Here is a 20,248-nt window from a genome sequence, read left to right on the forward strand (position 1 = left end):
CTATCTAACGGAAAATTTTCATCGCAGAACTGGATACTTAGACATTATATGATACTTCTCAATCGACCTATAATTAAATCTGTTAAAAGTAAGCTTCAATATCTTAGTCAACTGGACTTTTTAACTACGAAATGTAAAAACAAATCTATCTTACTTCTCACTTTGGAAATAAGGGTGTATTTACGTTGATATACCAATATAATCTCCTATTAATCACGTCGGTGTCTGACAAAATCTCGACACGGATTCAGAAATGTCGATTGGCTTTTGTCAACTTTCGTCACTGGTGGTGTATTTGAGATATTTTTCTGTCAACCAAAGGACTAGTTTACTGCACAGGAAATTGCTCTGTTCTACTGTTTGGTTATGAGGTATGACCATTAAGAAACAAAATCACTCGTAAGGTATATTGTTCGACCATAGTTGTCTCCGAACCATTCGTTTTGGAGCCACCAAATGAGCAATGCTCATATCAAGCATAAGGTGCTAGGTAAAAATAACAAATCAACTGACGAAGTGGTGAATCTCCACCAACTGAGGTTTTTGGAACATGTGACTTATCCTCAACCATCATGAGGTTGGTAGAAAGCTAAGGTTGACCAAACCAAAACATATGATCAGTTCATCAAGGGATTGACATCAGTGCTTGAAGACACTAACTTCTAGTCTGAGCCATGTTGGTAGATGCGGACTACTTGATTGGGGTCCGCGTGACTATCGTAACCAATGGTTGGAGACTCTTGGTGACATGGTTCAGAATCGATCACAATGGTGTAGGTTTATACACTCTTTGTCCTCCCTTGAACCGTGAGATTAAACTTAATTTATACCTTTCTCTATACGAACTAATTCTTTCTCCCTTTATCATATCTTAATAGGATATCTTTTCTTACTACCATTGAAGTAATAATTATTTCATATTTTCCTTTCTACGAACTAATTCTTTCTCCTTATATGCAATCTTTCTTTTATATATTACCACCATTGACTTAACCACTCCTATGAATCCGGTGTTCATCTTGTTGTGCTAATGCTGTATGGCAACTTGGACCGACGCATATATGTGCCTGGCCCTACGTTTTAGCTGACTGACTGACTATTGAACTGAGCCATGCAGTTAAGTGCAGATTTTCTGACCGGGGTCCACGTGACCATCGTAATCACTGGATGCAACTCAGAATCTCTTGCGTATGCGCAAATGCATTCACTCGTTTTCCCTTAAAACTTGAATCCCAAAGTCCCTATACTATTACAATGTTTACTATTCTGAGAAACGTCTTCTTAGTGTTATGTGGTTGTGCTAATATGATGTATCAGTCTGGGCTGTCGTACATAAGTATTGTTATACATTGTACATGACTTACTGACTAGAAATATTAATAGATACTGTGCTACAGAAGTTGTGCAGATTATGTTAGTTTCTTAGAAACCCAATGGTTCTATTCAGATCATGTATATGTTTATTTAACTTTAAAATCTTATTGAGCACTATTAAACATTTTCATCTCATTGTGCGGGATGATACTCAGTTATGAATCAGGTGTTCTTCTTACGAACGACTAGTATTTTAGATTCGAAATACTTTTTAGTATGACACATAGTTGTCTTATTAAATTACGTTATTTATGGAAACTCAGTTAACTTTGGATTAGTTATTACCGTTAACTGACACAAGCCGAGAAATATCCTGCCGACATGTTTTCTAAAAGCTGAAACTTTTGTTATGTAAGTTTTATTTTAATTTCTTTATTATAATTGTATTGTATTATTATTGTATTACCTCAGCCTTCATCATGTGATAATCAAGTAACCACAACTGAAACTTTGTCTTCCCGTATCTCCTCGATAGGTGAGATGTTTTTATTTATGGACTTTCATTTTTCTATTTTCTGTACGGTTGCTTAATACATGCTCTATTCTTTTTTTAAACGAAAATTTGATTAAAGTGGATTTTATCCGAGTACTTTATCTTTGACGATAAAATTAGATTATAAGTATAAATTAATAACTTGTAAAAGGTACGAATAAACACATAAACATTTTGTTATATTTTTAACAGATAATATCATGGCATTAAATATGTTGTTAATATCAGGGTTGCTTATTAGATTGGTGTACGTTCGCATATTTCCCACTGAAAATGTTGTTTATTATTTCAAGTCACTTATCTAGCATCTCCATCACTCCATTTTGATTTCACTAGATTTCTGCCGAGTTTTATCGCTTAACATTTTTAGTAATAAAACAACACTCATTTTCAAAAATAAATTGCTAATTACTGTACATTTAATAGGTTGTTCTAAGGTTAGGATTTCTTTGATTCCCTAGTGTCGCTATTATTAACTCATTCTACATATTTTTACTGTGTAACTTATCAAGTGGTTTTATCAAATTGACTCGGTTTCATATATTTCTGTGTTTTATTATTGATTTTTCAGATATAAAGAAATTATAAGTAAACCTCATAGTTCTAACAATAACACAACGTTTTGCTTTGTGAATTAAATGATCTGATATAATTATTATGTCAAAAAGTGCTGTTAACTTCGCACATTTAAGTTCTCCATAGATATACCTACTGATCAGCAAACACCTTACGCCTAAAACACTCGAGTACCAATCATTAGGTAGCAATTCCAGATTCTGTTTAAGTTACTTAGTAGTATCAGTAGTTCTTATAGAAAATACGACTTAAAGCTGATTTCATAAATATGTACTTGTTTGCTAAATTGTATTTATTAAAGGTAACTCTATGGACTTCTAATAAGTTTAGTTTTTGTTTGATTTCTTGTTGGTGTTGACATTGCATAAAATCATCCATGCTCAGTTATCATTTTAGATAATAAACATTTTTGTATTGATAAATGATGTCCATAATTTACAGGTCCTAGTTCCTCTCAATCTACTTCAACTAATATGGCAAGTTTAATTACAAACTCTAAGCATAATAAAAACCCTTCAACTTCAATTTCAACTGTGATCCCAAGTTGTCTAGTCTCTAGTCATATGGTTACGGATAATTCAGATACATCTATTGTTTTTCCATCGACAACGGCAGCTGAGATTTACGCAGCTGCTGCACGATTTGCAGCTGTTAGCGCTAGCGTTTGTGGAATGGTGAGTGGTATGGTTGTTACTACATTTTTCATATAACCATTAAATAGTTTGATTGTAATTTATGTTTGACCTGTAGAAGTTATCTAATTAGTATTTCACTTATGTACGTTTATATTGCATTGTAATCAATAACTCACTGTTTTGTTTGGTATTCAAATAACTGCTAATTCATTTCTTTATCAAACTTAGTCATATTTTTAAAACAATTTTTCTTTGTTTACGTTTATAACTGGCTTAGTTTGGATTACCTTCTTTGTAAGAGAAAAATATCAAAAAAAATTTCAGTAAAATATTAAATGACAATCATTAGATAACTTCAAGTTATTTCCTAGGTTGCTATTACGTTGTTTTCCCTCATTACTATTACGAAAACCGATGAATTTCCTAACAGTTAATGTATTTCACACATTTTACTGAATTTTTTGCTAATTCACGAATCGAATTTAACGTCAAAATAATTTAAAATGCTTTCAGAATACCGATCCATCAGTGATGTCTGTTTCGTCCACGGTTGATTCTTCCGGAAGTCATAAACTGGATGTTAATGAGTCATCTGTATCTACTGCTTCCTTATCAAGTAACCTACATTCAAAATCAGAACTGTCTGATTTTCCTAGCGTGGATGCAGCAAAAAAATGGATGTCTTCATTTGTCCCATCATGTGGTTCTTTAAGTCTTTCTCATCAAACTTCTGATAGTCGTTTCATGGATCCATCTGCTTCTAGTAAAGCAATTCTTATCGGAGATTTTTTAACTGCGCAACAACTCGATCGTGCCGATTCATCTAATTGGGGTGGCAATCACTCAAATTCACGCCAAGGTAATGTTTTTTAAAAAAATATTTAATCAGGTCTATATGATCTTCGATTAAACTTATGTTTTTATGTAAGCTGTCATGCTTGATGTATATCTGAGTAGTTTATTGTTTGTTTACTTTGAGAATATGTGGGTATCGAAAAAATAAACAGTTTTTTCTTGACCTAATCAACACAATGCACGTAATCGAAGGACAAAATACAAGTAGGGTTATTGTTCCGTGTCATTACTAACATATATAATTGAATAAGTGCTTCCGGTGATGTTTCTTATCTATTTATTGAACTTTTCATTTGTGAAGATCTAACTTCTTTAGAGGTAGGTTTTCTTTGCTCGAGCATTGTAGTTTCTTCATATAACACCTGTCTTCGACAGCAATCATCGTTGAAATTCAATGAAAAGTGTGTTGGCATGGTATAAATAATTTTAATTCACCGACTTGCTTGCGGTTCATTAAATGTAATGCATTTTACAACTGAATATCCTGTATTATTCTACCTTACAAACTGCTATTGCTTCAGTGATTTTCATGAACAACACAACTCAATTTATGGTAATACTGGTGCTAATTAAAATGTAAATGAACGTGTTCATTATTATAATCCGAGTGAACCCATATCATTATATATCGGGGCAGTTTTTTTCTACAAGTATGTCAGTTTATTTGCTTTGAATATGAACGATGATCATTCAAAAATAATAAAATCCAATGAAAGATTTCTGGAAAAAACCGTTGGGGTTTTCAAATTTTGCCAAAGTTTGAGAACAAATCCGTAGCTGTAACTCTAGCTTAATATTTCGCAACTACCTAAACTTCAGTACGTATTTACAATAAGTTGTTTGGCTTGTGCGAACTTATGTTACATATGGCATAAGTGAAATCCATATACAGGATGAGTATACTACCCAGACGTTCAACTTGTTTTAATTTATGGCTGATAGACGTTTCCTTAGAGAATATCCATGGGTTACTGTTATTCGTTTATGAATCCCTTCGGTACATTGTTTGGGTATATTAGAACGATGCAGAGGTTAGATTCAAAGTATTAGATGGAAATGGCAATCGGTTTATAGGGTAGTAAGTCTTCACTGACATTTGTTACATATGGCTATTTATTTATTTTAACACATAGATATTGGTACAAGGAGGCATCAAATACATATGCGCCACACAAATCTCATTCGATATGTGTGAGGGCTGTGATACTGCCCGGGTGCCCAAACCGAAGCAGTACATATAGCTAACTACTATCTACCACGTACATCGGCGCATAATAATAACTGGCATAGCAATTTTTTGATAGACATTAGGGGTGGTCAAACCAAATGTTGGTACGAATTCATGAGGTCACTGACTGCTGGGCTGAACCGTTGTGGTAGGTTCAGACAACCAATTTGGGGTCCAGGTGTTTATCGTCATGAATGACTGGGTGATGTGTCTCAAAATCGACTGCAATGGCGCAGATGCACTTTTTGTTACATCTTAAATCTCGAGTTTCGAAATTGTCCTGTGCTTTTTTATTTTCATGAACCCATTCTTTCCTGAGTTGTATCATCTATATTCATATTTTCAATTGCTGCTGATACTGTTGATGATTCTACTACATTAAATTTTGTCTTGGTAATTTTATCTCGCCGTGTTGATATGTTGTGGCAGCTTGAACTGATGTGGATATGTTAGGTTCTACGTTGCAAATGACTTGCTGACTTGAATTAAGATAGACAAACTTAGGTTCGAATCAGCGACTTATAAGGTCCAAATTAAATTTCTAACACTATATTAGTTGCTTAGGTCCAACTTCCCGTTCTTCATCTAAACACTGACCGAAAAGTAGAAAATAATTAATACTGGGTAGTGGACGAGAACACAAGTGGGGACAATCGAATGTATTTGAATACAAAATCTAACAACCATAAAGTAAATACTTCATTTTAATCGTTTAAAGATCCCCATCATATTTTTAAAAAAACTAATAATTGAACGAAGAATATTCTTTTCGATAAGTTCTGTTCAATTTCTATGATTATATATCCAAATTAATAATCCGAAAAACGGCCATGTCAAGGGAAAAATGCATCGTTTAAAGCATGTGAATTTAGGATTGTTAAACAGAATACAATAAAATTGTTAATGTTGACAAGACTCATATACAATGTTAACTTGAACCAGCTTATGCGTTAAGTGAAAATTTAAGATTCATGATCAGAATAAATATGGGTCAGATAGGGTGAGAGAAATAATAGTAAAATTACAATTCGATCAAATGTTTAGTGGAAGAATATATTATGTAGAAAATTTTTTGGTAAGGTGGGATGGATGTGATGTGTATTAATCATGTATTGGGGAGATTAATAATGATGTTTCACCAATAGTACTACTAATAATAATACAAAGATTTGTGCGTAAATATAACAGACAATTACATTTGACTACAAAAGGTCATACGTATAATAGTCAAATTAGTCATTCAATGGTTAAGATTACTATTAATTGATTGGCGTTGCGGTTGTAGAACGGAGGGAAGCGATTGAAGATATTTCTTTTGTACACATACCTCCTGTTTTTTTCATCCGGATCGCTACAGCTACTGAAGGACTTCAAGTCTGATAAGCTTTGCCAAAGATTCTCTGACCCGATAAATAACTGAAAAGGATTGGTTTATACTGACATTATGACCAGTTTGCACTAGATGGGCCAATATCGAGCTGTTCACTTTCTTCACCAGACCTTTGCTTAGCCACACTGGGAGGTGTGCCTTAAAATTGGCAATTTTTCAGTTTACAAATTTGGATATATAATTGTAGAACCTAAAGAGAATTTATCGGAAAGAATATTCTTCATTCAGATATTAGTCTTTTAGATACTTCATTTGTAAAATGTCAATCAGTTGTCTCAAACTTCGATGTTCCTTCTGCAAATGTCAGTCAATCGTCTCAGAATTCATTGTTCTTTTGATTCTACATCAATCATTCTTCGTTCTCATTCTCTTTTCTTCGATCTTCTTAAACTTCTGCCACCACACATTTCCCTTTCGTTTGATGATACATACTATTTATATCTTTCGACTTCAATAGCACCCAACACACTAGGTCTAAAATTGTGAAAGTCTCGATAAATTATCAATCATCAAAGAAATATAAGAGAAGGATTTTCTTTGGATTTTTATAAAGAGAATTCTAGTAAAATATTAGCGTAGTCCTTCAATTTGGAAATAGTTTAGTTCATATAAGTATTCTGTAATCCTTATAAAGATAAAACAAAAAAGCTGGTGAATATAAGAGACCTTTGGTTGTTTTCATTTATATTTTAGAATCCTTTTTGATTGAAGACTCTTTGCTGTGTTTTTTTGTCAAAATTTTAGTTCACTTATATATCATATTTTTGTCATATTTCTTTCATGCAGCTGATTACGCTGGATCCTATCAAGTTTCTAGATCTATTGATCCATCTACCTTACCTGTCTGTGTTAGTCATATTTCTGCAGCTTATGGGAATTTTGATTGTCACCCAGTATCAGATTTTCGAACATCATCAAGTGTTTCTGGTAAGTATTTTTTCCCCTTATATTAGAAACCAAGATTTTGAACTAAATGAAAAATATTCTATTCATTGAATAAGAAAAAGAAGAATTCAGCGAAGAAAATTTTCTTTTCGACGAAATCATTTACTTAAGCTGTACATTCGTATATATAGTTATATGGAAAATGTATGTCTATAGTAGGATAGAATGGATTGTATCACAAAAATGGATTCGACAATAAATAACAAATGAGGTTAACGTACTAATCAAGGGGTAAGGGAGAACAAAATTTAAGGGTCAGATAATAGTCCAATTGACAGATATGAAGAAAAATGACAAAACAACAAAGGTCATAATAATAGACTGAATAATATCAGAATGTGTTTTGTGGAGATTTTTAGAAATTTTCACAGATTGAACTCATGAGTCAGTTGAAGCTAGACCACCATTGAAAACCTGGAAGCAATGGACGGCCGTTTCGTCCTAGTATGGGACTCCTCAGCAGTGCGCATCCACGACCCCGCACCACCCGGGGCTCGAACCCAGGACCTACTGGCTTTGCGCGCGAGCACTTAACCATTAGACCACTGAGCCGGCATCCAACGGTGTTAATGTCTAACTTCAACCAATCCACGAAGTTGCGCTACCGTACACCATTGTCTTCAGTGAGTTCCTATCTCACAACAGACCTGGTTGAACTCCACTGGTAACGACTTCTCACTAGAACTTCAGAAGTGTCTCCTGAAGTCAGTCACTAGTGAGCAGGTGATTGTTATTATCAGAATGTGTTTTGTGGAGATTTTTAGAAATTTTCACAGATTGAACTCATGAGTCAGTTGAAGCTAGACCACCATTGAAAACCTGGAAGCACTGGACGGCCGTTTCGTCCTAGTATGGAACTCCTCAGCAGTGCGCATCCACGACCCCGCACCACCCGTAGGTCCTGGGTTCGAGCCCCGGGTGGCGCGGGGTCGTGGATGCGCACTGCTGAGGAGTCCCATACTAGGACGAAACGGCCGTCCATTGCTTCCAGGTTTTCAATGGTGGTCTAGCTTCAACTGACTCATGAGTTCAATCTGTGAAAAGACTGAATAATAATCAAGAAAACTTGTAAAAGGTAATAATAATAAATGATTAGAGTTTAAAGTGTAAAATAGTAATAATAAAAGTGCATTAAAAAAACACCTAGAAACATACCCATTAAGGGAATTAGGGCCAGGGAAGGATGAGAGGTTGGACAAATCGTTTCTGCACGCAAAGTTCAGGCTTTAGTTTGTGGATTGCCAATGCCTCTGCGGTGCATAAAATATTGATTCGAATCCCCCTTCGATCCAGTTCCTTTGACTCTGTAAACTATTTTAAACGAAGAGTCTTTTGGAGCGATATGTCCACAGTTGATTAAGTGCTCCTGTATAGAACTCGTGATTGTTTTTCGCTCCCCTTTCAAGAGCCAAGCCGGATAATGTTCCGAGATGCGTTTGGATAATGATCGCTTTGTGCGGCCTATGTAACATGCCCCACATGAGCAAGTAAATTTATAGATACACATTGAAGTGGCCCAAAGCGAAAGTTTGTCCTTAACACACCCCAGAATGGTAGGTTGGCTAGAGAAGATGATTCGAAGCTTAGCTGCGTGGAATGTTTTATTCAATGATTTCGAAATCCGTTTATTTAGGATTTCAGCAGCCGTATCTCTCTTAAATTCCATATTCATAAATAGAGTTCCTTTTCTCTACTGTCAATGCTTTGTCATGAGGTCTAGGTACCAAGTTTCTATCGATGAATCTCGGTGGATAACCATTTTTGATGAGGGTCTGTCGAAGATAAAATAGTTCCCCATCTATTGTGTCATTGGAACGAATTCGCCTGATCCTTGAGGATAAAGAATGAATTAAATTCCTTTTTCTAATTAATGGAACCCAACTGTGGAAGTTCGTGTATTGTTCATTCCAAGTGGGTTTTCTGTATATCGATCTCTGTAATAAACCGTCAGGACGTCCTATACTGGATATCAACAATTCTCCCTATCACTTGATCGCTAAATGGAGTTATATACAACTGTTGACAGTTCTAACTACGCCTTCGCTTAGTAACTTTGGAAGGTATTCGCAACACAGGTATGTGAATTCCTAAAATATCTAGCGATGCATTATGCTCTACTGGAGCAGTTCATTTGATAATAGCATAAAAAGGTGGCTGGTCCAGTTGTTGCTCACTAAAGTTACTCGAATACTGTTCTAAGACATTTCCAATTTCAAAGTAGTCATGATCTTGTTAAAAGGTGGATGAAATTTTATTTTCCGTATTGTAAGAGTTTCAGTGTAAACTTTCACTTTGTGTACGGTCTTATTACAATCTACCAATTAACTTTATATTATTTTTATGACAAATTTTACTGATTTTTATTTTTCCCTTGTTTTAAATAGAAAAATGCTTGGGTAGTGATATCCTCGCTGAACATGCTATTAGGTTGGCTATACATGCCAAAGCTGCCGCTGCAGCAGCAGCTGCGTCGTCATCGGTTAGTCAGTTTGATGGTCGTAGTTCATCTGTGTCAGAAAACAATTTTAGTGGTCCAGAACGCTGTGTATACTCACCTCTGTCTCCAAGTCCTGTTAAAGTAAGATGTACTTTTTGTTTATAGCTATCCCAAAATGTATGGTTTCATTGCAATATTTTCTAGTTATTCGATAGATATCTCTTTGAATTTGCGTAAAATCTCAAAAATATGTATAGTTTTGTATCAATTTTTCTTTTTAGGCTGATAGTTTATTGCCACCTGCCAACCATTCTACTTCTCCGTGTCAACCTAATCCACTTTTGGGAGTTCCAGTTTCTAGAAATGATACCAATCACCAATCAACATCTTCATTTACTCGCCAGCTAGATAATAGTCTTAATTCTATATCTTTCAAACCAGAAAATGATCCTAACATGTCCATAAATTCAGATCAGGTGGCATCATTTATTGCAAACGCTAATAAATTATATCTAGAAGAACTTGGGTCGTATACTTCTCGTGATCGATCTAATCCTATACGGACTCTAAAGGATAACGAATCTTCTCAGTTTTATGGTGTTATACAACAGTTACGGCAGCCAAAGGAGGAAAGTAGTTCTCTCCACCTTCCAAGTGCTTGCAATGTGTCTGTTACTAATATCAACATTCCAAATCTGAATTTTAGAGATCAGCAGTCGGAATATATGGGTATGTGTCTACCACGTCCACATTCATCTGAGGGTGCCGGTAATCATACATTTCGTTCATACGTGAAAAGTGAATTATCAAGAGGAACTCCAAGATGTATAGTAAGTAAGATTCTTTTCGCTTTGATGCTATCCCTTTATTCACTGAATATCGGAATATTCACAGTGGTTTTTCCTTGTAAATTGCTGATGCTTTTTGTGATTTATGAACTAGTAGTATTTATAACCTTGCTAAATTAATTTAATTTTAATAGACAATGCAATAGTTATTAGCTTTAATAGTAATATAACTTCCGAAAGCTTCAAGATCATAGATACCGTATGTGTCCCCGCTAAGTTACATGGGAGGAAGGTTATTCAGTCACTCAGCTACGACGTGGGACCAGGCGCATATATGCATTCGTCCAAGTTGTCACACCTCATTAGCATAACAAGATGAACACCAAATTCATAGAATAATCTCCTTTAATGACTGTTATATATACAAAAGGATTGTATATAAAGATATGATACAGGGAGAAAGAATTAGTTCGTATGGAGAAAGGTATAAAGTAATCTCACGGTTTATGGTAAGACAGAGATTATCAATTATTAAGTCAAACCTTGGCAATGATACCTAAAATGAAAATGGATAAAGATTGATATGCAGACACGCGCTCAATCAGACTCACACATGATTTTACATAGTGGATTGTGTCTAAATTACAGTGAGCAGACAAATAATACAAAAGTTGAATGGGCTTACTACAGCTTAACAAACTCTGTTCTCATTGAAATGAGAATTTGAGTTTTATACGTGTCTATATGAATTAAACACAATTGAGAATAAAAATGTTCTTAAATTGTGCTACTTTTTCACTTCAAGTAACTCGTTTCGGTGTAATTCGTGTCGTATAGCTCTATTACCGATCAGTATTTTCTCAGAAGTTTAGAACTGTGTATCGCTCCTATATTCCAACTAATGCTAGTACAATCATCTAAGTAAATTAAGTATTTACTGAGTTTATATAAAAACCGAATTGTTCGTTTAAATACATCCTACTTATATCATTGACGTATAATGTACCTAATTCTTTTTTGTGTTATTTTTTGGCTTAGAATGACGCAACCGAACGTTTTACACTCTTGGTACATTTTAGCGAAATTAGTCAAGTTTGGGAAGAGAATAAGTTATAATATAGGGTAACAAAACGACTTAGCGAGGGATTGATTGATTACTTAATCAGCAACTCAGTGATCAGAGGATGAATAACCAGTAGATGACAACTTTATTCGAGACAAGTTTTTGTCATTTAAATCACTAATGTTTTGGTTTTCTGTAACGCAAGAGTGTTTGCAATTTTTTACAATCTCTTCATTTCCAGTTAAAATTTGTCGATATTCTTTACATATAAAATTTTCTAAGCACTATTCACCCTTTTATTTTTGTAATGTGCTTGTTCATAAACTCAGCCATCTAAAGGTCAAAACGATCGCATACAAACATCTAGTAATCCAATTGAACTCAGTCAATTTGTATCAGATTCTATCAACCCGGTTAATAATATAGATTCTCATGTTTCCTCTAATACAAGCAAGCGTTCGTCTGTGCATGGGGGTTTGAATACACTAGAAAGCCATATTAATAAGGTAATGTAGATTCTTTTGTATATTTTTAAATCTTTGGGTAAAAAAAGTGTTTCTCTCTGATATTCGGTGCTGTTTTTTCCGTTTACGACAATCATAATTATAATCGTTAAACACTAAATTGATAACCCAAAATTATATCATTACTTAGTTTATACGCGTCCTAATTTGCTGGCATTTTTCTACGTATTGAATAAGTCCATATTGGTGAACCTTTTTGTGTTGAAATCTTTAAACTAGTCTGTAATAATAATAATAATAATAAATTTTATAACTATCGAATGCGAAATGTCAGAACAATGCTTTTTCAATGAGGCGATTTCTCATATGATTATCTTTTGCTTCAGGAACAATAAGTTATAGCATACATCTTATTTCGTAAGACCAGTGAAATGGAATTGTAGGTCGAGTGCTTTAAACATTCGATTTTCAAATGTTGGGATATAAATTTAATGCTACTTCTGTTTAGATATATGATTAGATTTCTTTAAATATATACCATGCTTAGTTCCATTAGTTTTGAAGAGAATTAACTAGAAGTTAGTTTTATCACGACTACTGTATTTTGTGTAAGTTAATAATTGGAACTGTTAAAGTTGTCAGTATTCTTCGTCATTTCGTTCTTCCATGATATTTTTGACTACTAGTTCAAAAGTTCATACACTATTTATTTCAGGCTATTACAGAGGAAATACGAGCTCAAACAATTTCAAGAAACTCATTTTTTCCACACAATATATGTTCGCCTCATCTACCCAGGACTCCATCACCTATTAGCAAACACCATTCCACACGTAATTCAGGTTTGTGTGCATGAAGTTTTATGTCTAATCATTGGTTGTTAATATATTACGTTTTGTTTATAAAGCACTATATTATTTAGCTAACTTTGGTATTCGGTATATATCTGACAAAAAAAAAACTAATGGACTTTTGTGATCTGGTTACTGATATTGTTCATGGAAGAGAACATGAGATTTAGATATTATGCTATTTTTCATCAATATTGACCACTTTATTATGTCATTTTTCTGTTCATTAAATGCAATGGAATTAGATAGCATTATTGATTTGACTTTTAACCCGGCTCATGTGTGGATCAGTTTGCGTTACCATAACACATCAGAACAGCGAAATGAAATTACCCAGACAAATGCCCAGAGTAATAGAATTCGTATAAGTAAAAACATAGTTAGGCATAGATTATATGCTTAGAGAAGAAAAAAATCCATTTGAAGGATAAGAGGTAAGAACTTTCGGAAAAAAGAGATGTTTCTAGGTCACTGTAATCGGATGCGTTGCTATCGTATCGAACGTCTCCAACTATAAGTCAATTTATTACCAAATTTAGTATTTAATTTATCACCACCTGACTATTATCATTCTAATACTAATCAGCATATGTTCACTAGTGACTGGCTTCAAGAAGTATTTCTTGAGGTTTTGATGAGAAGTGATCAGTGGATATAGTAACTCAATGAAGACAATGGTGGATGTGTCGTTCAATTTCGTGGATTAGTTGAAGGTTGACATTAACACCATTGTATGCCGGCTCAGTGGTTTAGTGGTTAAGCGTTCGCGTGCGAGAACGATATGTCCTGGGTTTGAATCTCATTAGTTGGGATCGTGGATACTCACTGCTGAGGAATTCTACAATAGGACGAAGCGGTCGTCCAGTGCTTCCAGGTTTTCCGTGGTAGTCTAGCTTCAATTGACTCATGAACTCAACTATTGAAATTATGATTATTTTTTTGGTGAATAATCTATTATGTTGTGAGTTATTTTGCTACATCTTCGTGTATATACATTTCATATGTAACGTATTCAAATGATGATATTATATTCGTATCTTTTATCTTTTTGTACCATTAGTTTAATTTCTCGTTTTTTAAAATAATAAGCTTATCCCAGTCATTATTAACGATTTAATCTCACACTACTTACAAGTAACTGAAAAATGGGCATGTAAAATTTTTCTGTTATTTCAGCATGATTATTTTGCTGAATTTTACTATTACATTTAGTCTCTTAGCTATTATATTTCACAAACATGTGTAAAAATGTTTTGGCAATAATAGAAAATTTGGGCATTGTATACCCAAACTTTGTGAATTTGCTCTTTCTTAAGTATATATTGATTCGAAATTTTTGAAATTGAGTTTTATTTTAACGTGTTAATATCGGAATTCTACTTTTATGCAAATATAGATTCTCAATTTCATTTAAATGTTCCGCTGAAGAAGCAGGATCGTTCTATTTCGCGCTCTCCCGGTATGGTGAACAGTTCAATGATATCAGGTTCTAGAGATTCTTTCAAAAATTCTACTTCTAAAATCCCAGCACCTGAACTTCTTACGACAAAACTTCCTGCTGCTAACAATGAAGACTTTTTAAATAAATCAAATCAAAAAGGTCATGCACAGAAGCGAAAAGTATCTGAAATGGTCAAAAGTAATTCATTGTCTAGTAATATTGACTCTGCAGTAGACCATTCTACTTCGCCAGATGGTGGTACAGAATCTCCAGGATTATTACAAATAGACTTAGCTGTAAGTTTTTAATTTTATCTGAATATAACCCTTCAAGTTTATCATTGTTATATTGATTTTTATACTTTATTCTAATAAAGATATATTTTTCGTTCATTCATCTAAAATAATCGGATTTATTTTTCGTGATTCCAAAGTGAGTGTACATTTCTGTGAAGTTACTGTTGCGAGGTCAATCCCCTAAGACGTGTGATATTTAAGTGTCACATCAGTGGGTCATATTTCGTACTACCTGTTAGGACATGTATCTGCTATGTATTCTCAAATGTTTCGTCAGATTTCTTGCATGGTCTCATACTTAGACATTAAGATTGTCAAAAAAGTATTTTTGCGTTCCTTACTGGACATAAATCTACTGTAAATTTAACTAAGTACGTTTATACACAGATATAATAATTGACGTTGGGAACAAATCGCTGGACAAAATACACCATTGACTGGATTTAAAGTCTTAAGTACTGACCTTGTCTTAATGAACCAATCATTACATTACCAATTTCATTGTCTTATTTTTGTGTTTTATCATATATTCTTTTCTAGGCCTCTGATTTTTCACCTAAGGTTGTGTCGGGTGCAATGAATTCACATCTTAAGGATGTTCCTCACTTATTGTCATGCAATACTAGTTCTAATTGTATTCAATCTGTTAAAGAATGCGGACGTGATGATTCCCTAGATCGGTGGTCACATACATATGGAAATGAGAACAGTATAGACTGCAATCATAGTTCGACGGGATTGCTAGGAAATTATGATGTCGACTCATTGGATTCAGCTCCGTTAAACTCGCTATAAACGTCTATTTTGTATTTATGAATAAAGAAATATATTAATATGTTTTGAAACGTTGCCATGGTTATATATGTACTGTAAAAAAATGTTGGAATTTTAGTTTTTCTTTTTAAACTGATTTGGTTCCAAATCTGCTTGTTTTAATCTGACATTTATTTAAAATATCAAATCGCCAAACTTTAAATTTCAGTATCATTTTTGATGTGTGTCCTATCGATTCATCGGATATAGTTTATTATTTTGCACTTATGTTTTCCTTTTTGTAGTTCACATTTTTTGTAATTTTTTGAATACATGAATGCTGTTGGCTTACAGACAGTGCAACAAATTTTATTTTAATGACACATGTCTCTAATATATGTGTATGTATGTTGCCCCATGGACAACTTTGTTTCATTTTCCAACTCCCTCTTTTTCTATCTCTGTGTTGTCCTCAACGTACTCTATTCCCGCTTTTGAAACATACCGGTTTAAAGTTCTGTTTGTCTAAATCGACTAACTTATCGCATACAATAACAAAAAGGGTGCATCAACGTAGTTCGAGTAATGTATGCACAAAAAAAAACAATTAAACTTCTATTTTACTAGTTTCATATTGATATTAATTGTTAATCAGGTTTATAATAACAATTAACAATACTGTTTTAAGTGATTGTATGAAATAGAATTGTTCTAATGTTTACTCATACTAGTCGTTTTTCCTCTTATTTACGTTACTTTATAATCATTTGCCTTTTGTGTAGTTTTAAGTTCATGTTTGATTTATTTCCAAATTTTAAACAGGTTTCCTTCGAAAAACGCTCGGTTTACTTATTTTCATTGTTATCCTGTTTAGATTTATTATAATTAGCACAACAACGATGTGATTTCCTCTCTTCCACATTATTGTTATACTTGCATTTTGACATTTTGTTACCTATATGACAGTATAATTGTATTTTTATTGAACGTGATATGGTTGCGAATATAGAATGCTTTCTGTTTACTATAGCCTTGGTTGTTGGACCAATCTTGTAAGACATTTTATGGGCCTCCGTTTACTGAGACGGTTGTTGTTGTGGAATCACTTTCAAACATTTAGATCAGTAACTGCACTTATAGAACAACATGCTTACTGTTATAATTTGTCGTTTGAATGCTTATTGTCTTGGCTCTTTTAATGCTACTTTTTGTATCTGGTCGTCGCTGATTGTTATGTCGGAAACGCTTATCAATTATACTCGGAACGAGGGACCTCAGCAATTCCCACGACGCGAAAGTAAGAACACAAAGACTGGTATAAATGATGATTTATTAACCACAAAACACGATGACTAGTACACCCATTTTGATTAATAATTAGGATGAAATCACATATATGAAATATATTTAGGGTTATAACAAATCACAGACTGAGCACAGTTCATGTCAATGAAATACAAGAATATAGTATATTATACAGAATAAAATATCATACGACGAAACAAAGCCGAATACTACATTGACTAATCATTACATTGAATCAAAACGGAAGTACTCTTGGACTAAACTCATAATGAGTAAACCGATCAAAAATTGACTTTTGTTTCCATCATCACTTAGCAAATGAAATGGTTATCCTAATCTACAATACATTCACGGAATTTTCATTCGTCTTGATATATGTCAATGTACCGTAAAAGATGCTCTTGTGTAGATTCCCTTGAATTTTAAGAGCAATTCTTAAAAAAAATATCAGTTCGGTAACTATTGAGTAGCAAGAAGCACTGGCCAATTTCACAAGGGAATTATTCCGTAGTAGCCGCTTACTACCTAATATGGGGTCAAATCCAGCGTCTTTAGGTTTTGTGGCAAACACTGAATTATAGTGCAGCAGTCTGCCTGTTCATCAGATCGTTTTCTTGCAGCAGATCATGATCTCACCTGAGAGTTAATTGCAATCACTTGCTAATTCCTGAATTATATTTTTCGTTGGGTGATAGTTATATGGAGTTTGTGAACAATATAGAAAGTCGTCAAAACGGTGTCAGATGTTATACACTTTTGAATGTATTTAAAGTCCCGTTCATTTTGTTGAGATTAGTTAAGACCACTCAAAACTAGGTTTGTTAAGAATCACCAAATTACAGTTTTACTCGTACTGTAAACGTTCAACCGATGTGTAATCTAAGCATATCAATTATCCACCTAAGTGGTGCTAACAACAACATATTTTCATAAATAAGTGTATGATAAGTACCTGTAGTTACAAAAAGACATAATTTGGTAATTTTTTGAAAGTGTAAATATTCGTCGGTTATGAAATCGTATATCGCCCTTACATTCTGGCTGGACTTTTCATCCCTCATACATTATCAAAGAGCAGTTTGCAACCTTACACTCTGTGTTCATGACTTCGAATATGAGGTTGAAATAAAAAGAGAAACCTAATGAACAACAGTTTTTTTTTTAAATCAACTAGCTAATTCTAGTATATTTGCTATGTAACTAACTGTGTTTCATTTTATTTAAGATTATTCAGCTGGATCTACCTGTACCGGAAAGTTAGTAATCGCTATAATAACCCAGTACATTTGACTTAAAGTGTCAACGCATTATACACTTAGCTACAGAGTCACTCTGGATGCATATATAACAACAGAAGCTGATCCTTTGTATCTGTAACTATAAATTAAAATCCTTACTAAATAGCTAGTTGTCTAGAATCCTATAGTGAATTTGTTGATGCTTTACAAACTTCGTGAGACATGATACGTGCATTAAAAGCATATTATAAAAGTGTTGTCTAGAGAATGAAATAGGTATTGAAACACAAATTGTTTAGGAAAAGTTGGCTTTGTGAGATGTAGATAATTCATGCTTCAATGAACACTAAAATAATTGTATGATTCTGATAAATGAAACAAAGCATATTGCCGGCGCTTATTATGCGGCTACAAAATAAATCTGGTCGGTGCTTTCCTGATGTTATATGGTACTGAACTCTGGAAACGAACGTGAGAAATCTTGAAGTGCTTTCTTCAATGTTATTAGCTTTATAATAACAGTTAAGTGGCCTGTACGTATTTACCTGTTAATATTCACCTAATATGCTGAGATAACTTGAAAGTTTTTGAGCGAGATATCATTCAAATTTAAGAAGCACCACTATATTTTGTCTATAATTCTGTTTAGGATGCATTTTACGTAATTCAGTAAGTATGATGTACTTATGGCTATCACAATAGAACTTCATTTGAGCTTTTCGGTGTCAGAAACAGTAGATGTCTTTAGAAACAGTGTTGAATACTGTGAGGATGATTCTGAAGATCAATTATGAAAAGTAGATTAACCAAAAGAGAACATAATGCTACTAAACTGAGAAAATTAGACAAAAGAGCCTGAACTTATGGGACACGGACAAATAAAGAAAGAATACTATCATGTGGAAAATAATGAACAGCACGATATAAAGCGAGCTCAAGTTACGGAAGGCCTATATAAAGAATTGTGCAGGCACAAGAGCGCCTAAGCAATAACTGTTTAGACATCCCAACCATAAAAATAGATATCTATGCATGTGTAGTAAAATATTGTCTCAGGTAAAAAAATACAAGGATGGCTGTTATGACACATAAAGTCATATCGTCTACAAAAAATAAATGGATTTGGACAGCGAACGACAATACATAGGACAGTGATGTCTCGATGAATGTGAAAAAGAGCAACGTGCAGATGATTAACACTATAGGGTTCAAAAATGGTCTGCGATCGTTGGATATGAAATGAGAAGAGGTAAGATCAAGAAAAAAGCAGTTATTAGACCTTAGTATTTGTGTTGTCATCAGTGTCCAGATAAGCCAACTGGCTTCAATAAGTTATATAGCTACAAGGGGACGTTGTGTTTACAATAACTCGCCATTTTTCTCTTTATTAGCAGAACTTGATCAATCGGTTTTCGAGAGAGTTCAAACGATATAAAATCTATTCAAATGCATCACAAACTGCTGTTTTAATACGGGTATAAAATCTCTACATATTGAAAGTTATATCAAAAACACACCCTTATAACTTTATTTATGTATACGTATTGGTTTAGAGTTTCTTCGACTTAATACCATGACCTAAAGACCGTAACATCCCATCGTTTCTTCAAAGTCAAATTATAACTCACTGGGAAAGCGAAATTTTGATAAAACTACATTTTGGAAGCTAGTACATGGTTTGTTTTTGGGGTTTAAATAAAAATAGACAAGTACTGAAGTATACTTTAACTTATTTTTGTTCCGCGCTTATGTATATTGAAAGATTATTTGGCGCCGTTTTCTCAATAAGTGATCCAACCCACATCAAGCATTGAAAGGACAAGCTTGTTATTCTAGTCTGGTATATGAGTAAAAATATGTCTTGTAGGGAAGATTGAACATTGAGTGTTAGTAATAATGTTTATTATTTTAGCTATGGGCAAATAAGCGTTCAATTAGAAAAAAGAAATGAAAAAATGGCCTGCACTCACTCATGATTCCTACTTTTAGCTTTTATTTTATAAATACTACTAGTTACTTTATTGTTATGCATTTTTAAGTTGTATTTGTGATGTTTTTAAAAGTTTGCCCACAAATCATGCGTCATATGACGCTTCAGTTTTTCTAACTATTTATG

At 33.7% G+C, this 20,248-nt stretch overlaps 1 protein-coding gene across 2 annotated transcripts in view; it reads left to right on the forward strand.

The window, feature by feature from the left end:
* Positions 1-17,108, forward strand: part of GEI-8_1 (Gei-8p) — a gene marked incomplete at its 5' end in the record, with an annotated part of 42,060 nt that extends 24,952 nt beyond the window's left edge. For both annotated transcript variants that reach the window (XM_051211742.1, XM_035729460.2), the window contains 10 exons: positions 1,786-1,849; positions 2,885-3,117; positions 3,592-3,937; positions 7,338-7,478; positions 9,881-10,074; positions 10,215-10,763; positions 12,114-12,290; positions 12,964-13,090; positions 14,496-14,836; positions 15,377-17,108. In XM_051211742.1, the coding sequence (XP_051071839.1) occupies positions 1,786-1,849; positions 2,885-3,117; positions 3,592-3,937; positions 7,338-7,478; positions 9,881-10,074; positions 10,215-10,763; positions 12,114-12,290; positions 12,964-13,090; positions 14,496-14,836; positions 15,377-15,631 (2,427 nt within the window). In that variant the 3' untranslated portion in view covers positions 15,632-17,108. The remainder of the gene's footprint in view (positions 1-1,785; positions 1,850-2,884; positions 3,118-3,591; positions 3,938-7,337; positions 7,479-9,880; positions 10,075-10,214; positions 10,764-12,113; positions 12,291-12,963; positions 13,091-14,495; positions 14,837-15,376) is intronic.
* Positions 17,109-20,248: the final 3,140 nt, after the last annotated feature.

Source organism: Schistosoma haematobium, chromosome ZW (assembly GCF_000699445.3).
Source record: "Schistosoma haematobium chromosome ZW, whole genome shotgun sequence".
NCBI classification, from domain to species: domain Eukaryota; kingdom Metazoa; phylum Platyhelminthes; class Trematoda; order Strigeidida; family Schistosomatidae; genus Schistosoma; species Schistosoma haematobium.